We start from the raw sequence: 17,192 nt of genomic DNA on the forward strand, positions 1-17,192 counted from the left end.
CCCCCCGCCCCCCCCACCTGTAGAGCGCCATGAGGTCTGCCACGTCCTCCTCCCCGGTGGCGTCCAGGCCCCCGGGCCTCAGCTCAGCCATGTGCTGGATCAGCATGCCAAACTGGGTGCCCCAGTCTCCGATGTGGTTGAGCCGCACCACGTCAGCGCCGCAGAACGCCAGCACGCGCGATATGGTGTCGCCGATGATGGTGGAGCGCAGGTGGCCCACATGCATCTCCTTGGCCACGTTGGGGCTGCTGAAGTCCACGACGACGCGCTTGTAGGGGCCCTGGGAGGGGCCGTGGGGTGGGGCCGTGGGCAGGGCGGGGCAGGTGTGCGGGTGAAGTGTGGGTTGAAGTGGGTTGGGGCCGGGCGCCTGAGCTCTCTCACCGGGGCCTCTGCCCGGGGCCGTGCAGCAGCAGCTGTCACGCAGCAGTGACTGCGAAATAGGAACCAGCCGGGCGCCATCACCCAACCCCTAGCCGGCGGTGGTCTCAGTCAGCTTGCGTTTGCACAAACATTGGGGCGCAGCTGGTATGCTCAATCCCAGGCAGCCTCGTACCGCACGTCCGTCACCGCCCCTTGCCGCGCCTGCCCCCCTCCCCTGCCCACCGGCAACGATGGCGCCCAGACGTTGGTGCCGTGCAGCAGCATGTTGTTGACACGATCTGCCAGGTAGCTGGGCGACACGCGGCAGTTGATGAAGCCAGGCCCCGCGAGGCTGGTGGCAGACAGCAAGCCGTTTGGGGGCAGCGCGGCGAGGATGCCCTCAGCGGCAGCTCGTGGGTTCTTGGGCGCGCCCTCCAGGCCCTTCATCTTGCCAAACAGCGGCATCGCATTGTTGCATTGGTAGTCGCCATTTGCGGCGTTGTTGCATGCAGCAATAAGCGGTGCCTTGTCGGGCGAGTTTGGGAATGCCGCCGCGATGGCTTCGCCGAACAGCGCCTCCAGGTCGGTGCGCACGCTAGTGCCGGTGGCGGTCGCCATGGCGCTTTGCGTGTACTCTGGCTTTATGCTGATTGGCTCAGCGGTGTGTGCCGCTGCCACGGGCGGGATCCTGACTCGGTGGCTGCTGCTAGTGATGAATCCTGAGCGCGTGCCGGCCGCCCCGCTGAATGCTACTCGATTTCCTAGCTTGTAAGGCGCGCTTCTGAACATAGATTGAATGACAGCCTCTCACGGCGTCTGAGAGCGCTCGGCAGTAAGAGGTGCGATCTGTCTGTGCAGCGGCGAGCTTCAATTCCAGTTGTCAACGCATGTTTATATCGCCGATGGCACAGTGCACTGGCGCATTGGGACGTCGGTGGCGACTGGTCACTGCAACACTGGCGCACTTGCTGGGTGCACGCCAGAGCCGCAATGCAAAGTTCTCGCTGGGACAGAAAGGTGCACATGCGAATGGTCAACATGTGAATTCATGTTGCTTTTTTGAGGGTGGTGATCGGGCTAGGCGTGCATGGGTGCACTAGATGGGCTGAGGTGTGTGGTGCTGCATCGCTAGTACGCTGCATTGACCGGTGCTTGACCGACATAACGCTGGCGTGAGAGCATGGTCGACTCACTGTACAGGCGAACGTTTACCAAGGTTCAATTGTGAGAATGCAAGCGTGGCGTGCGGAGGCTGCGTCAGTCAAAGGCACCGTGCAGGGCGGCACGTCGATTGGATGGCGGGCTGGGTGCGCCGTCTGGTCAGACAGCGTTTGCCCATTGAGTCATAGAAAGGGCACAAGTACAAAAATAGTATGGTATGTGTGACAGTTTAGATGTGCCTTGATTTGCCAATTCATGTCATGGGTCGTGGTGCGCTTGAACAAAGTCGCTTCGTGCCTGTCTAGGGCCTGCCTGACTAAGCGACAAGCATCTGCACCTCTGCAAAATTAGCTGCCCAAGTCTGATTTGCCGCAACCCACACCGAGACGAGATGAGGGCAACAAGGGCATGAAAGCAAAAACTGGGCTCGGCTGCAAGAGGGCTGTGGCAATGGCCCCGCCTTGAGCAGCACACAGCCACCAGAACACCAGCCATGCATTGCTGCCAGGGGCGGCCATGTAGGCCCACGCAGTAGACGGACCGCTACCCATCCGCCTCAACAGCGCGTGTCAAAAGCTAACATGTGCTGTGCGCACTGCGGCAGGAGCTGATGCGTCAGCACCTCGCGCCCTTCGCGCGCTCTTGGACCGACGACGGGGCCTCCTGACCATTGCGGCCGGCACACTGCCCACCCACCCAGGAAGAAGAAGGGCAGGGGGTCCTGACTCCCCAGACACACAAACAGGGGATGGCCATGCATAAAGTCCGGCGTTCACAGGGACCCCTAGCTGGGGCCAACCGTCTCGCCATACTGTACGTGTGTAATGTGTCCTGCAAAAACCGGCCACACCAACTACTAGCAGCACCTCGGTGTCAGTCTCGCAATCATGACCGCTGGTTGCCAAGCCCACAGGACTGCTGGTGACAGCTGACCTGTGTGACAGCCTCAGCCGCCGCTGCTTCTCTGCAGCCGCTGCGGCTGCTCTGGCTGCCGCCGCAGCTGCAGACCAGTGGCGGTGTCGCGGTGCTGGCAGGATCAGCTCAGCGCCATGTACCTGCAGACGTGTGGGCGTCGTGGTAGAGTTTCAGGGACAGGACACGACAGGTTGGAGCGCAATGTGTGTTGAATGATGCCGCAGATGGCCTCTCCAGACCCGCCTCAGCCTGCCGCGATGCTCAACATTGACGACAGCAATCCCACAGCTCGCTCAGCATCCCACAGGGCCCCGGCCCCTCACATCCCAGTGCCCCGGCCCCCCCGATGTACACCCCCACGACCGGCCTCACCCCTGGCCCATGGTGATTGCAGTGACCACCTTCTCGCGCAGCTCCTCATAGCTGCGATACCTCGGCAGGTCCAGCTGACGGAAGCAGGTGTGCGCTGCCGGCAGCCGCGCGGTCCTGTCGGTGCGGTCGTACATGCGGTCGACGCTGACAATGTGGAACGCCGGCTCCAGGGACGCAAAGCCCTCGACGGGCATGCCGTCAGAGCCGCTCCAGAACTGCAGCAGCTGGCGGCGCTGTACGTCGTCAAAGGACTCCACCGCGGCCCAGAACCACTGGACCTGGTCCTCCTTGCCTGTGTAGCCGTCCTCGTACTTGCAGCTGGAGCGCAGGTCACTGATGTCGATGGCCTGTTTTCAACAGGAGCACAAGGAAGATTGAGCCGGCACAAAAAGCAGGCGCCCAGCGTCATGAGGGGTGCTGGTTGGAGCAAGCAAGCTGTCCGCGCAATGTCGCCCTGGTACGGCTGCGATTTTTTTGCATTGCCGAGGGCTCGTACGGCGGCGGCGTGCCTACCCCGCTCCGGCCAGATCCAGCTGTCGCAGCCGCACCCAAAGTCAGCCTGTCCCGATCCCCGGGGGCGCACCTGCTCCCCGCAGACCAGCAGCTGCAGCTCCAGGGGCGTGAAGCCGTACTTGTCCACCAGCTCGCGCGGCACCAGGGAGTGGAAGGCGTCGATGACGGCGCTCATCTGCGTCTCCACTGCGCCCATCAGCATCTTCTGGGCCTTCAGCAGCACGTACTCGCGCTTGTTGGCGTTGGTCACGCGCACGTGGCTGCCGCCGGGCTTGAGCGGGATGCTCGCCTCCACCTTGGTGCTGCTGTCGCCGCTGAAGGGGCTCGCACCGCTGGGCAGCGCAGGCACCTCGGGCTCGTCCTTGCCGCCGCCGCCGCGCCGCGTGTGTGTGAAGCTCCAGGCGAAGGTCTCGAATATGAGGCCGTCGATGTCAAGCTCCAGGATCTGCAGCAGCGACCTGAACTCTGTGGGGTCGAGGGCCTGCAGGTCCAGCAGGCTCAGGGGGATGCCCAGCATCAGCTTCCAGAAGGGCTCGCAGAAACGCAGGTTGAGGGAGATGGGGCCCAGCTCCTTGGCGCGCGCCGCGCTCTCGAGCAGCGCCTTGGCCATGAACATGCCCACAAAGTGGAAGCGCTTGAGGTGGCTGGGGCTGGACGACAGCGGGTTGACGTAGAGCTGGTTCGTGTTGGGACCCCCCGCCCAGAAGAGGTCCAGGCTGCCGCGCGACAGGGCTGAGCAGATGCACGAGAACCACTCGCGCGTCACGCCGCCGCTGTCCATGCCGGCCTCGCCGATGAACGTCACCTTGAGCGGCTGCCGCCATACATTCTGGCCCTTGCCGCTGAACGTGTTGACGCTGTCCTTGAAGCAGCGGCTGCGGCGCACCTCAATCTGGAGGCGGGGAGGGCGGGCAGTGGTCCAAGTGTGGGGGGTGGCGTTTCAGTGGTGCTGTTGAGTTGAAGAGCGAAGCAGCCTGCCTGGCCGACCACTTAGTCAAAACCTGCTGCTGCTTTTGGCTCGGTGACACCGCCTTTGCTGGTCTTGTAATGTGCTTGCTCTGGCCGGCTACACGAGCGATGCGGCACAGCACAGGTGCGAGCGTGGCAAGAGCAGCTCGGCGGTCATGGTTCCCCTGTCAGCTGCTGACCAGGCCCCTCACCTTGTGGATCGGGCCCTCCGCTGCCAGCTTGGCTGCCTCCTCGATGAACAGCCGCCGCCGCACCTTGAAGTCCTGGCGCACCCAGCGCCGCCCCCCGCTGCCGCCGGGGATGGAGCCGGGAGCCGCCAGGGGCACCAGCAGCAGCTCCTCCACCGCCTCCCAAGACACTGCCGCAGCGCCCAGTGCAGCCAGCCGCGTTTTGAGCGCGGCCAGCGCAGGCAGCACGTCACGCTCCAGGCTCGTGCCAAAAATGCCACCATCGGCCTGGCTGCTGCCAATGCTGCCGCTGCCCTTGCTGCCCGTGCCCCCTGCCGCGCCGCCGCTGACGCTCTCCGCGCAGCGCAGCGCCATGCGTGCCATGTCCTCGCCGATAGACACCACCTCCTGCCCTGCTGCTGGCGTGCGGGGCACGAGGTTGAACAGCGTGCCCGCGCGCAGGGCCTGCCGCACTGTCCCCAGCAGGCCGGTGGGCTGCTGCTCCGTCAGCAGCTGCAGCAGGACAACCGCAAAGCCGTACAGCGGGTCAAACACTGCCGCGCCGCCGCACTCTGCCCCTGCTTCACTGGTGCCGGCCCGCGGGCCGGTTCTCGCGCCGCTGCCAAACATTTGGGAGGGGTGGATGTAGGGCATCAGCTGCTCCTGCGCCTCGCAGATGCGCGCGCCCATTGGTGCCAAGCCCAGGCTGAACTCGAGCTGCGCCAGCATGGCTGGCACCAGGCTGAGCTTGGCGGCGCCGCTGCCAGCCGCCAGCTGCATGGCCGACGGCGCGACCATATGCGCCACTGCCAGGGGCGACAGCGGCGCTGCGAGCGCGGGGCTGTCGCAGGCAAGTGCACCGTCGTCCAGGCCCGCGCAGGGCGCAAGACGCTGCACCGTCTGCAAGTAGGCGAGCGCGGCGCCGGCGTCCGCTGCTATGGCCACTGCGTGCTGCCACGACAGCAAGCCGCGATCGAGGCGCGCTGCCAGGCTGGTGTCGCCGTGGCGCTCCTCCACCACCCACAGCGTGCACCCGCCCTCCAACAATCGGTCCTCAGCGCCGCCGCCACCGTCGCTGCCGTTTCCGCCTTCACCGCTGCTGTCATCCCCGCCGCTGTCCTCATCCATCGGCGTCGCTGCGTCGTCTGGCTGGATGCACGCCCCCAGGATGGCCGCCACGTTGGGGTGGGCGCAGCAGAAGCGGCTGCAGGCGCGCTGCAGCTCCAGGGCACTGACAGGCTGCGGCAGCGCGAGCCGCCACACGCGGCAGGGGGTGCCCTTGTAGGCGCCTGCAAAAACGTTGGTGTCGCCGACGCGCACCGCAGTCGATCCGCGCACAACCTTGGTCACTTCCGCCCCGCTCAGCTGCTGCACGCCCAGCGCAGCCAGCAGCTCCGCGCCGCCTGCACTGCGGTCCGGGTACACTGCGGTGCCGATCTTGCCGCCGCTGCTGAGGCTGTCTGCCGCGGCCAGCTTCTCGGCCATGGTGCCGCCACCGTTGCCGGCGACCGCCTTGCCGCCGCCACCCAGGACGGCGAGCTCATCCTCCTCATCCACCAAGTCTCCACACTGCCCTCCACCAGCTGGGCTGCGTGCGCCGGGTTGTGGCGACCCGCGCGTGACGCGGCGGTGCGCCTTGGTGTCGCGGATGACGGCGCGCGTGTCGTCGGGCACCGAGCCGCGCCCGCCAGCCGCGCTGGCGGTGCCGCGCTGCAGCGTGGCCTCGAGCTCCGCGATGCGCGCCATGGCGCCCGCCATGCGCTGCTGCAGCTCCTGCAGCTCAAAGCTGCGCAGGTGGCCAACCTCGCCCTGCGATTGCCGCGTGGGTGGGGCCCAGCAGTGATGCAGGTCCTGGACAACCTGTCCAGAAGCGACGACTGCCTTGGTGGTCATTCTGGCTGCCGGTCGGGACCCGCACTTGCGCGTGTGAGCGCCCCTCAATTGCTGCGAGCCGAAGTAATCACAGCCTGCCACTGCACCATCAGGCGGCTGCAAGCAGCTGCCCTCACCCTCCTCACCCCCACATTATCCTGCGCACCTTGGCCTGCTCGAGCCCCTTCCTGTGCTCCCGCGCCTTGATGCGCGAGATGGCCTCCTGCACCTCCCAGGGCGTGGGGTCCTCCAGCTCCCCAAAGTCTCCCGACACCTTGGCCAGGACAGACCGCACAAAGTTGTGGGGGTCAGCCCCGCCGCCGCGCGTCAGCAGCAGCAGCTCCTCCTCCAGCACCACCACGGCGCGGCCGCTGGGCTTCAGCAGGCTGAGGAACGTCGGCAGGTCCTCCTCGCTGACGCTGGTGTCGCAGTACAGCGCGTCGTACTGCACGCCCTCCGTGCACTCGGGCACCAGCACGTTGCCCAGGCTCAGCACAGCCCCCGACAACGCCTCGACCGCATTGCTGGCCGCGGCGGCCGCCGGCGTCGCAGCGGCAACAAGGTGGTTGCTGGACGGCAGCCGCTCGCGCAGGCGCCGCAGGTTGCCGCGCGCGCCCTCCAGGCGGCTGGCGACGCACTCGATGCCGTGCACCGCGCTGCCGGGGCCCACCATCATCGCGGCCACCGCCGCTACGTAGCCGCTGCCGCAGCCAACGTCTAGGAAAGAGCGGCCGGGCGCCAAGTCAAGCGCCTCCAGCGCGGTCGCCACTACGCTGGGCGGCGGCATGGTGAGCGTGCTGCCATCCGGCATGCGGACCGTCACTTTCTGGTCCCTGCGGAGACAGGTGCACGCGTAAGAGGCGGGAATGCGAAGGCTTGACTTTGTGACTGGTCAATGGCCCAGGGCACGGAATGGACGGGGCTGCAAGTGGCGCAAGGTCGTCGCATCTTGGCCTTTGCACCTGGAACCCAGCTCATGCATTTGCCTACCCCTCGTTCCCCCGCGCTAGGCACGCATGCGCGTCGTCGCGCTGCAGCCTGCTTGCAGAAATGCACCTGAACGCCTCGCGGTGGCGATCGCGCGGCACAAAGAGGTCTCGGGGCACCAGCAGCATCGCGGCCTCCGCGCGCGGGTTGTTGAGGTGGCCCTTGGCCTTGAGGATGTTGACCAGCTCCTCCGCGGTGTGCTCCATCTTGCCGATGGGGCCGGGCGCCAGCACCGCCGACTGGCGCGGGCTGGTGAGCGTGAGCGCGGCGTGCAGGGGCCCCTTGACGTTGGCGATGGTGCCGATGCTGTGGCCGCCGGATGAGAAGCGCAGGGTGCCCTCCTTGAGGTCTAGCGTGAGGGTGATCTCGCAGCGGCCCTCGTGGAAGGTGAACATGGGGCCCGCCTTGCCCTTGTGGCGCGCAGTGCTGCCGCGGCAGGGCTTGGCGACTGCCTGCCACTGGCTGAGGTTTGACACGTGGAAGTAGCGGCCGTTGACGTAGATGTAGCCGTAATAGTCCAGCCCGATGCCGCAGCCCTCCTGGCCGATGGAGTGGTTGAGGTCCATGCCCGCTGGCGCCACGCCCACCAAGAAGTTGGTGGATAGCCCATCTGAGGGCTGCTCCAGGCGCACCACCCAGCTGTGCACCTCGGTCTTGGAGTACTCGCGCATCCCCAGGACCGTGGCCTGGCCCAGGAAGCTGTCCAGCGCGGCGGCGGGCTTGAGCGTGGCCACGCTTCCGTCTGCGCTGATGTTGGCCCAGGGTGAGGCCCTGAGCGCGTTCCACTTGAGGGAGAGCGCGAGGTCAAGGAACATGCTGCTGCTGTGGAGGGTGATGGAGTCCATGATGTTGTCCAGGGAGATGTAGGGCCACACCTCCTCTGCGGGGTGGGTTGTTTACGGGGAGGGGAGGCCAGGGGGAATTGGTGGGCCCAGGCGCAGGATGGGATGTTGGGTTGTTGCGGTGTGCGACAGCCAGACGTATGCCTTGGCTTTGTGTGTGTGTGTGTGTGTGTGTGTGTGTGTGTGTGTGTGTGAGTGTGTGCGCACGTGCGCAATCGCGCGCACCAACAGTCGCACGGCATGCACCTGGTGGTGCAATACAAATCAGATGTCACGGCCAGGCCAACCGCACTCATCCTGACAAAAATTGAAGTGCGCAGAGGGCCGTGGGCCCCCACCCTCACCAGGGAGGCCATCTCCAGCACCCTGCAGCACGCCGTTCTTGTAAAAGGCGATGTGGCGCGACGTGGCGTCCATGTCAAGCTGCACTGTCACCAGGTCGCCCTCCGCGTACGGCTCTGCGCAGCGCGTGACCAGCTTGCCTGCCAGGGAGCATCGCATGGGGTCGCGGGGCTCAAACACAGGAGCGTGTGGGTTGCTGGTGAACAATGCCCACAGCTGGGGACTGTTGGGCCCACCAAATAATTGCACAGCCTGGCCGCCAAAAAGGAAATGCAACCCAGCCCCACAGAGTCTCTGGACCCACCTGCGACGCGGATGGTGCCATTGGAGAGGTAGTAGGTGCGGCTCTTCATCTCCTGGGGGTCCGCGTTGAGGTCGTGGCCGCCTACTGTGACGCCAATGAAGAGGTTGCTGTCTTCCACGTGGTTCACGTACACGTTCCAGCTGTGCTGCCCGCTCGCAACGCACAGCGTGCCCAGTACGGTGGCATAGTCGCCGCCTTCGTTGCTCATCTTGGTCACAGTGAGGCCGTCGATGACGTGCAGGTCGCGCCCAGCACGCACCTCGTCCCAGCGCAGCTCGCCTGGCAGGGTTCAAGGGATTGGAGAAATTAGCAGAGTTGCGTGTATGAGTCAACCGGGTTGCTTGCCAGCTTGGCTGGATCCGCTCTAGGCACAACATCACTCGTGCATCTGACAGCTACATAGACACACCCGTGCTGCCCTCCCCTTCCCATGCGTGTTTCAAAATGTTCTTGCCAGCGCCACCTCCTACCCCCCAGCTCACCCGTATACTCCCCCATGTTGAGCACAGTGGGGCGGTTCTGGATGGTCACCTTGCTCTCCTCGCTGGCCAGCGTGACCGCCGCCACCAGGGGCCCAGTGACGCCCGTGAAAGCCTCCCCCAAGTGGACGCCGTTACGGCTGAAGCGCAGTGTGCCGCGCCCAAGATCCATGCCCACCGTCAGAACATCGCCGTTTTTGAATGCCGCTGTGGGGCAAGTAGGCAAGCATCATGGGGCGCGTCAGCTGGGAGGCTTCTAAACGCCGTGGTTACCTTTGCCAGCGGACTCCAGCAGTTCGTTGGGTGCCCTCTGCAGATACGCCACCCCCAGCAGTGCTGAGCGCGGCCCCTGACAACGAGGCCACATACCCTGCCACAGGGCCCCCCACGCCCCGCCACACCCTCACATGTGAACTCCTCCTCGCGGCCGCCAAAGCGGCGATCGCCGTCGCTGTGCAGCGCCCAGCCGCAGCCAGCGTCGCCGACGCATTTGGCCGTGTCCATGGTGGGCGCCGCGACGCCGACCCAGATGCCGTCTGGCCCGAGGCTGTCCAGGATGACGTGGAACTCGTGGCAGCCGCGGTCCGCGTACAGGATGGTGCCCGTCACAGTGGAGGCGGCCGCGCTGCTGCTCTTGGTGGCCGTGAGGCAGTTGGAGGACAGCTCCAGGTCAGCGCCGCGGCCCACGGTGTCCCACTCCATGTCCGCGAGGGTGCGCGGCGTGCGGTTGAGCGGCAGCGTGTAGGAGCCTGCAGGGGCAAGGAGGGGCACATGGCGCGGTAGAATGTGGGGCCCACCTGGAGGGATGAGCCCTGGGTCCATTAGGCCCGTGCGTTGCAGAGGCTGTACGCCAGGAAAAGGGTCCCCGCTTGTTCATGACGGTGCCAACCTTGTCGCTCGTGAGCTCTCGCTTCCTCAGCCTCCCCAACGCTCACACCGCTCACCCAGCAGTGTGATCTGGTCCAGCTCACTGTCCATCGACACAAAGGGGTAGAGCCGGCCACGGATGCCGCGCGCTCGGCCCTGTTCGATGCCATTGCGCAAGAACACAATCTCGCCCTGCCCAGGGTTACGGAGCGCAAGCAGGAGGCGTGGAGGTTGGGGTGGAAGGCGCAAAGTTTGGAGGCGTAAAAGCTAAAGCCAAGAATTTTGCTACTTACAATAGCTTCCGGGACCACAAAGTGTTGCAAGACATGATACTGGTGCAGCCATTAGCCAAACACAAAACCCCGCTGCCATTGATGTTCAGCCCGAATCCCCCAAACCCCCAAAACACCAAAGCTGGCCGCAGATGTCAGCGCCTCCCGGACAGCGCCCACCTGGTCTGCGTCCAGCACGACACCCACGATGTCGCCCTTTGTGAAGTTGGCATTGCTGGTTGCCACGCGCCGGCCGCCCACGCGGATGACGCCGTTGCTGAGGTAGTAGGTGCGGTCACGCAGGTCCTGGGGGCGTTTCAAGGTACATCCAGGTGCGGAGGGTCGAGCTTGAGATGCAGCCACTTGTGGGGCAAAGGAAGAGTCATCATGGAGGCCATGATCACCGACGCCCCGCATGTCTCGCTTGCCATCTCAGCCACGCAAGCTTTACGCGCCCTTCATGCATCGCCCCGCTCCCAACATCGCCCTGTGTCCTGTGGTCCCCACGCACCTGCGGGTCCTGGTCCAGCGGCATGCACCCCCTGCAGACGCCGATGAAGATGCTGTCCGGCTCGCTGAGGTGGTTGACCTTGACCAGCCACAGGTGCACCCCCGAGATGAAGCCCTGGTTGGCCAGCACCGTGGAGTAGTCGCCAAACACCTCAGACACCTTCTGCACCGAGCGCCCGCTGATGCGCAGGTCGCCGCTGCAGGCCTCCGCATTCCACTCCAGGTCAAGCTGCTGCAGCTTGGTGATGTTGACCAGCCCCGCCTGCAGGTGCTGGTTGGCTCCCTGCAGGAAGGCCAGCGCGGGCGAGATGGGCGCCACCAGCCCGGTAAACGCGCTGCCCAGCAGGTGGCCGTTGCGGAAGAATTTGGCGTAGCCGCCGATCAGGTCCAGGTCCACCGTGATGCAGCAGTGGTTGCTGCTGCTCTCGACCACCTGAACGCAGCCGTCATGCGGCGGCGGTGCGCTTGAGGCCGCCGTGACCCCGGCGCTGCCCGGCAGCTTCACCCACACGCCCCACTTGCCGCGGGGCACGTCAGCGACGGCATCGGTGGCGCTCGCTGCAGGTGCTGCAGCCGCCTGCGCACCAAACGGCAAAATTGGTGACTGAGCCACAGCAGCGGCTGCAGCTGCAGCCGCTGCCGCAGCTGGGACGGCCGCTGTGCCGCTGCCACCGCCGCCACCGCCGCTGGCTGCTGAGGGGGATGCGCCCGGGGCCGCCTGCTGCTGCGCCGCGCCAAGAGCGCGACCCGCGAGCGCCTGTGGCAGCGATGCAGCCAGGATGCTGCTGCTGGGCGCCTGGGTGTGCTCCGAGCTGACGAGGCCCACGAACACGTGGCCTGGGTGCGGCCCCATGTTGTCCAGCTGCACCGTCCAGCGGTGGCGGCCGCCTGTGAAGGTGGTGGACCCGTGGAACTCGCCAACGCCGGCCGCGTTGGTGGCCGCGGTGGTGTTGTACTTGACGCATGTGTCGAGGTCCGCCATCTGGATGTCGGCGGTGGCGCTGGTGGGCGAGTACCACGTGAACAGCGGGCTGGGCGTGAGCGCCTCGTGCAGCGACACCACCATGCCGGGCTGCGCCGTGATGAAGGGGTACATCTGCAGCGCCGCAATGCTCGCGCACGGCAGCGCCGCGCGCATCAGCGGCGTGTCATTGTGCGCGAGGGTCACCATGATGACTGGCTGACCGTCCTCCTTGGGGGACAGGTCCATGGACAGGATGTCGCCGCGCGCAGGGCGCGCCACGCACGCAGTGGCGCAAATGGCATAGAGCGCCTTGCGCGACGGATTGTCCACGCTCATTGCCGTCACGGGGCTGGCCTTGTTGGGGCCGTGAGGGCCGGCCGCCGCGGCGCCAAAAGATCCCATGGGCAGGGGGCTGCTGCTGCTGGCCCTGCCACTGGCGTTTGCCGCTGTGCGCGTTGGGCTGCCTGGCACAGGCGAGGCGCTGCTCCCGCCGCCGGCACCGGCAGGGTGCACGACGACGTTGGTGTTGGCCAGCGCCGGGCAGGGCCGCAGGGCTGCCAGGCCCCAGGTCAGACTGAGGCCAGGGGCGGGAAACATGGCAGGGTGCTCTTGAAACACAAAGGCACGGTCAGCGGCGAGTGACAGCTTGGCAGTGGGGCGGCCCTACGCATGCATCAAAAAGATCATGGGCCCAGTCCAGCCTGTTGGTTGGGCTGGTCCTCTCGTTGCTCATACCCGCTTGAACGCACAAATCTACCTCTCTCCCTCCCTCAGCCTACATCGCCAAACTTGTGCGCACCTGTCGACAGGGCCGTGCTGCAGATCGTCCACGCGCAGCTTGATTGTGAGGCCGCCGCAGTAAGCCACAAACTTCATGACCTCCAGCTCCATCACGCCGTAGCATTCCTTTGGGGCGGCACTGCGGCTGGGCTGCGTGATCTTCTGGCACTCGATCGTCAGCGCCTGGCTTGACAGCGGCCGCGACCAACCGGGGATAATGGCGGTGCTCTTGTGCACCGGGGCGGGCGGTCGTGGCGCCGCAGGCCCTCCAGCGGCTGGGGCAGGGGCGGCGGCTGCCATGGTTGCCGTGACAACCTGCCATTTGGCATGGGAAAGAAGCGCCGTCTGTCCATCGTCCTGCTGCTGAGTAGCAGGTGTGCGGCCAGCAACCGCTTGGCCAAGCCGCTGCCACTGCAGCAGCAAGGTCTTGCACATGTGAGCATTGCGCACCACCAATCCAGCGGAAGCTAGCCGCCGAAGCACCACCCACGTCAGAGACGCACCTGTGCAACTGCTGAGCTAATTGTGCCTCCCACTGCAGCTGCTGCTGATGTCCCTGCTCGTGAATCTGTTTCCACGCCTGAAAGCAGCTGCTGTCCAGTGGACACAAACGCCGGTGAGGTCCTGTTTGCCTCTAGTTCCGTCTGCTGTCCTTCACCTCCTGCGGTGTGGGTCATGGGGGGAAAGGCTTGCCACGGCAGCATGACCACTGCCAGGTGCTGTGGACGAACACCAGCCGGGCGGTGACATTTCTGCGCCACTCATATTGCTTGTTGGCATAGCTAAAGCTTATACATAACCAATATCCAATCAAGACGTTCAAGAAAAGCGTCAGCTGCACCGTCCGGCTGGCAAGGCGCGGCTGCTCGGCCGACGGCGCACACCGCCTAGTGTGTCTTGTTTTCGCAGACGCAGAGCAGAGTGCCCGCCATTGCCACAACAAGATGTGCGCGCACCACTTGGGACCTGCTCTGACGCTGCTTCGTCAGATGGGGCTCGCCGTGTGGAGCTCCCTTGGCCCATGGATGCAGTCAACTGCATCGACAGCAGGCGCGAGCACGATGGCAGCGCAAACAGTCAACTGCGCGCCGGAGGTGCGGGCCTGCTGGCACACGGCACCGGCACACCAGTACAGACGACACACAGAGCGAAGGTCTTCCATCGTCTCTGCAGCCAGCCAGTCTGCCTGCACGCAACACCGTTGATGGAGGCCGCACTCACCCGCGCCCACGCCGGGTCTCATCCTTGGCGTAGTCCTATGGGCAAAGTAACATGGCCACTTGCTGCTTCCACGAATCCCGCCCCGATCTGCTGCACCGCCCGTCTGCGGTGAAGGTCAAAATGTCCACCCTCGGCTGCTGTGTAGTTGTCCTGCAATTGTATGTTTAGCCTAATTCACATACACCTGTCTCACACAACGATCACCCTTGTACTGGCCCGGACCTCTCCAACCCCCACCCGCTCCCGTCGCAGGGCTACAGCTAAAACTCCCCTCCGTGCCTGCTGTTTTCACAGGAGCTTGATTTGATGTTTATTCGTGTCTTCTTGCTCCACACCGTACAGTCCTCTTGGGGAGGGGCCCGCCAAAAGGTTGGGTGGACGGACCACCCTGCCGGCCACCCAGCCACCTTACAGGGTGACAACTTTTGCGACTCGGCCATCCATACCCATAAAGTGCGCCTGCTACTGTAGCTGTGAATAACACTCAGATACACACATGTGCTAGATACGGCCACACAGGCAACATATCGACACCACCCTGCTGAAGCTCCGACACGCAGCCTGCACACTCATGTTTATCATAGTTGCCAAAGAATTGAGGGCTTAAGAGTTTACACTGCTGCAGATGCTAGGCCGCACAGTGAAAATCTGATTCTCTGGTGGCACATACTAGACGCGTGTATGGTGCAAGTACTGATGGGATGCTGCAGCACCAGCAGGCAAGATGTGATGAGGTTGGCCACGCCGATTGCCCCAAGGCAAATTTGTGAGGCGAAGAGCAATGCACGGGTATGTCATACATATGTGGATGCACGCATTTATGATAGCCTATACAACAAAAAACCTTCGAAAAGTAGGGAAAATCAAGTGGGTCGTGCATAAGCTCGCCCGCACACTCACATCTCAGGCGGATGCACGCAAAATGCACTCAGGTGGAGCAGCTTCATTGAAACATGTATTGCGATTTGAGAGCTCAGGAGGTGTTCGACCAGCGTGTTTGCAGCCCAGCCGTTGGTGACGTGCGTTGTTACGTGCAGCGTGCCAGATAGACCAGGCAGCCATGCCTAGTGTCCAGGATGGGGCAGGTGGGATGGAAGGCTGACTGCCAGGGAGGCGCCGGAAGGCGCGTTGGAGCGAGAAGTTTGGGGTCTGGACACGGCAACGAAAGACCTTTTGGCAACCCCGTCCTTGGGACCGCACGTGTTGACCAACGGCGCGACCCTCAGCAGCCCCATTGTTGCTGCAAACGCGGGTGCAGAGAGGATCAGCAGCCACAGGGCAGGTATCAGCCGGGCGGCGGCAGAGGAGGATCCCACAGCCATGCTCAGCGCCGTCACGATGGCAGGCGCGACACCACCCAGGGCGCAGCCGGTGTTGTACGACAGGCTGAAGCCTGTGTGTGGGGCAGAAAAATGTTTGAGGATGTTGAAAACTGACTAGACAAACTCAAGACTGCGCAGGGATAGGTAGATAGATAAGTTACTCATGCCATAGCATCACTGCCATCGCAGTGATGCGCAGGGATACACAGCCAGCCAGATATCTGCCCCTCATCAGCCCTGCGCAGGGCGGCATGCCGCACATGCGAGCCTCACCTGTAGAGCGCATCTCGGTGGGGTATACATAGACAAAAGCGGCCGCATGGATGCCTGCGTTGCACGCGTGTGCGCACGTATGTGTGTGTGTGTGTGTGTGTGTGTTGATGTGCATGCGTAATTGCAGGTGGGTAGCTGGGGGGAGTAAATGAGTGGCAGCCAAACACTGGTTGCCATCTCTAGGGGTGTGTCTGGGGTGCAGCGTGTTTGTCAGAGGACGCGCTTGGCTGTGTAACCAGGTGTGGCACGGCCCTCATGCCACCGAGCAGGCCCAAGGGTGTCAACCTTGCTCCCTCGCTCTCACCCTGCCGTATCTACAATCCCCTTCTCACCAAGCGCAAAGCCACACCACCCCAGCCCTAGGTTTGTCATGATCCAAGCGCCAGCCACGGAGCCGGTGTCAAAAATGGCGATGGTGCCGAGGCAGAAAAGAGAGAGCAGCCATGTGGACGCACTACACAACACCAGGCAGGGCGTGCGCAGTGCAACCCAGCCACCAAGAAGAATGCCCACGTACTCCACCACCTGTGTTTGAGGATAAGCAAACAAACCGCAAACCTGACCAATGGCGCACAATTCTGCGTGTCGATCAACAGCACTGCAGACGCCTCAAACAAGCTTGACATTTGCTTGCACACTGGCACTAGTACATGTCATGTGCTGGCTCAAATATTTTCTTGACCTCTGTGTGCCTTGGATTCAGTGTGCATTGGTTCCAGTGTGCATTTGATTCAGTTGGATCGCACATCCCTGCAGGTTGTGGGTTGCTAGCATATCTCGACACCAGCCTCGGCGGGTGCAATCGCGCCCTCACCATGCTCGTCAAGACCATCCCGTAGGAGAGCTCTGTGGACATGACACCAGTCGTGCGCAGCCGAGCCGGCATCCAGGCATACTGGACAGAGGCGAAGGGTGCGTAATGCACGCAGGCTGAGCACTAAAACTTTTGTGTGCACGGTATGCATAAAACTTGCTCACACAGGTAAGCGGTTGCAGGAGCAGACCTATCGCTGCAAGCATTGCAAGCCACGCAGCTGCAGCTGCGAGACCATCCTATCTGCACAGACACTGCCCACTCATGCTGTTTCAGCCTACATCCACACGTCCACAGGCTCACCACAACGTAGATGGCACTTGCCAGCCACGTAACAAAAGTGACGTCCAGCAGCAGTCCTATCGGCCGCCGGCGCAGCAGGCGTACCATTGGCAATCGGTGGCCCGCCCATGAGAGAGCGCTCTGGCCCAGCGCCTCGCGTGCAGCTGGCGTGGCGACTTGAACCTTGCCCTGGTGCTCCTCGTCTGCATGGCCGCCCTCAACCCTGCGCACGGCCAGGAACTCATCGCTTTCCACCATGTGAACACGCAACAAGAATGCGGTAACAACAAAGGGAACTGCCACCAAGAACGGCAGGCGCCAGCCCCAGAGCCCCATTTGCGCTTTTAGCCAAAGGGAATGGAAAAGGTGAGAACAGCAGGAGAGGAGGGCTTGGTGAGAAAATGGACCGGAGCAGGGCGCAGCTGAATGGACCCCACAAAAGGAGCAGAGCTGGAGCCCTGTAACTGACGAGGTGTGTGCCGAACACAGCTTACCCATCTCATTACCGCCACACCTGCAAACGCCAAAGCAAAAGTGCGTCGTGTATGTTCCGCCCGGCCTCCACACCTTGAGTAGTGGTGGCGTTGACGATCATAACCACAGA

General features: G+C 63.7%; 2 protein-coding genes across 2 annotated transcripts; both read right to left on the reverse strand.

Annotated features, from left to right (window-relative positions):
* Window positions 1–603: 603 nt before the first annotated feature.
* On the reverse strand, window positions 604–978 carry MNEG_0179 (hypothetical protein; the record flags this gene model as incomplete). Its single annotated transcript, XM_014051325.1, has 1 exon — window positions 604–978. A coding segment is annotated over one exon (375 nt), but the record flags the coding sequence as incomplete, so codon positions are not given.
* A 1,579-nt stretch (window positions 979–2,557) lies between these two features.
* Window positions 2,558–12,976, reverse strand: MNEG_0180 (neural precursor cell expressed, developmentally down-regulated 4; the record flags this gene model as incomplete). The annotated part of the gene is made up of 14 exons (XM_014051326.1): window positions 2,558–2,576; window positions 2,809–3,155; window positions 3,392–4,213; window positions 4,482–6,266; window positions 6,496–7,162; window positions 7,386–8,196; window positions 8,503–8,640; window positions 8,805–9,083; window positions 9,287–9,490; window positions 9,691–10,032; window positions 10,228–10,342; window positions 10,603–10,728; window positions 10,934–12,470; window positions 12,696–12,976. The coding sequence occupies 14 exons, from the start codon at window positions 12,974–12,976 to the stop codon at window positions 2,558–2,560; spliced, it is 7,473 nt and encodes a 2,490-aa protein (XP_013906780.1).
* Window positions 12,977–17,192: the final 4,216 nt, after the last annotated feature.

The sequence above is a fragment of the Monoraphidium neglectum genome, assembly GCF_000611645.1.
Source record: "Monoraphidium neglectum strain SAG 48.87 unplaced genomic scaffold scaffold00012, whole genome shotgun sequence".
Lineage (NCBI taxonomy): Eukaryota > Viridiplantae > Chlorophyta > Chlorophyceae > Sphaeropleales > Selenastraceae > Monoraphidium > Monoraphidium neglectum.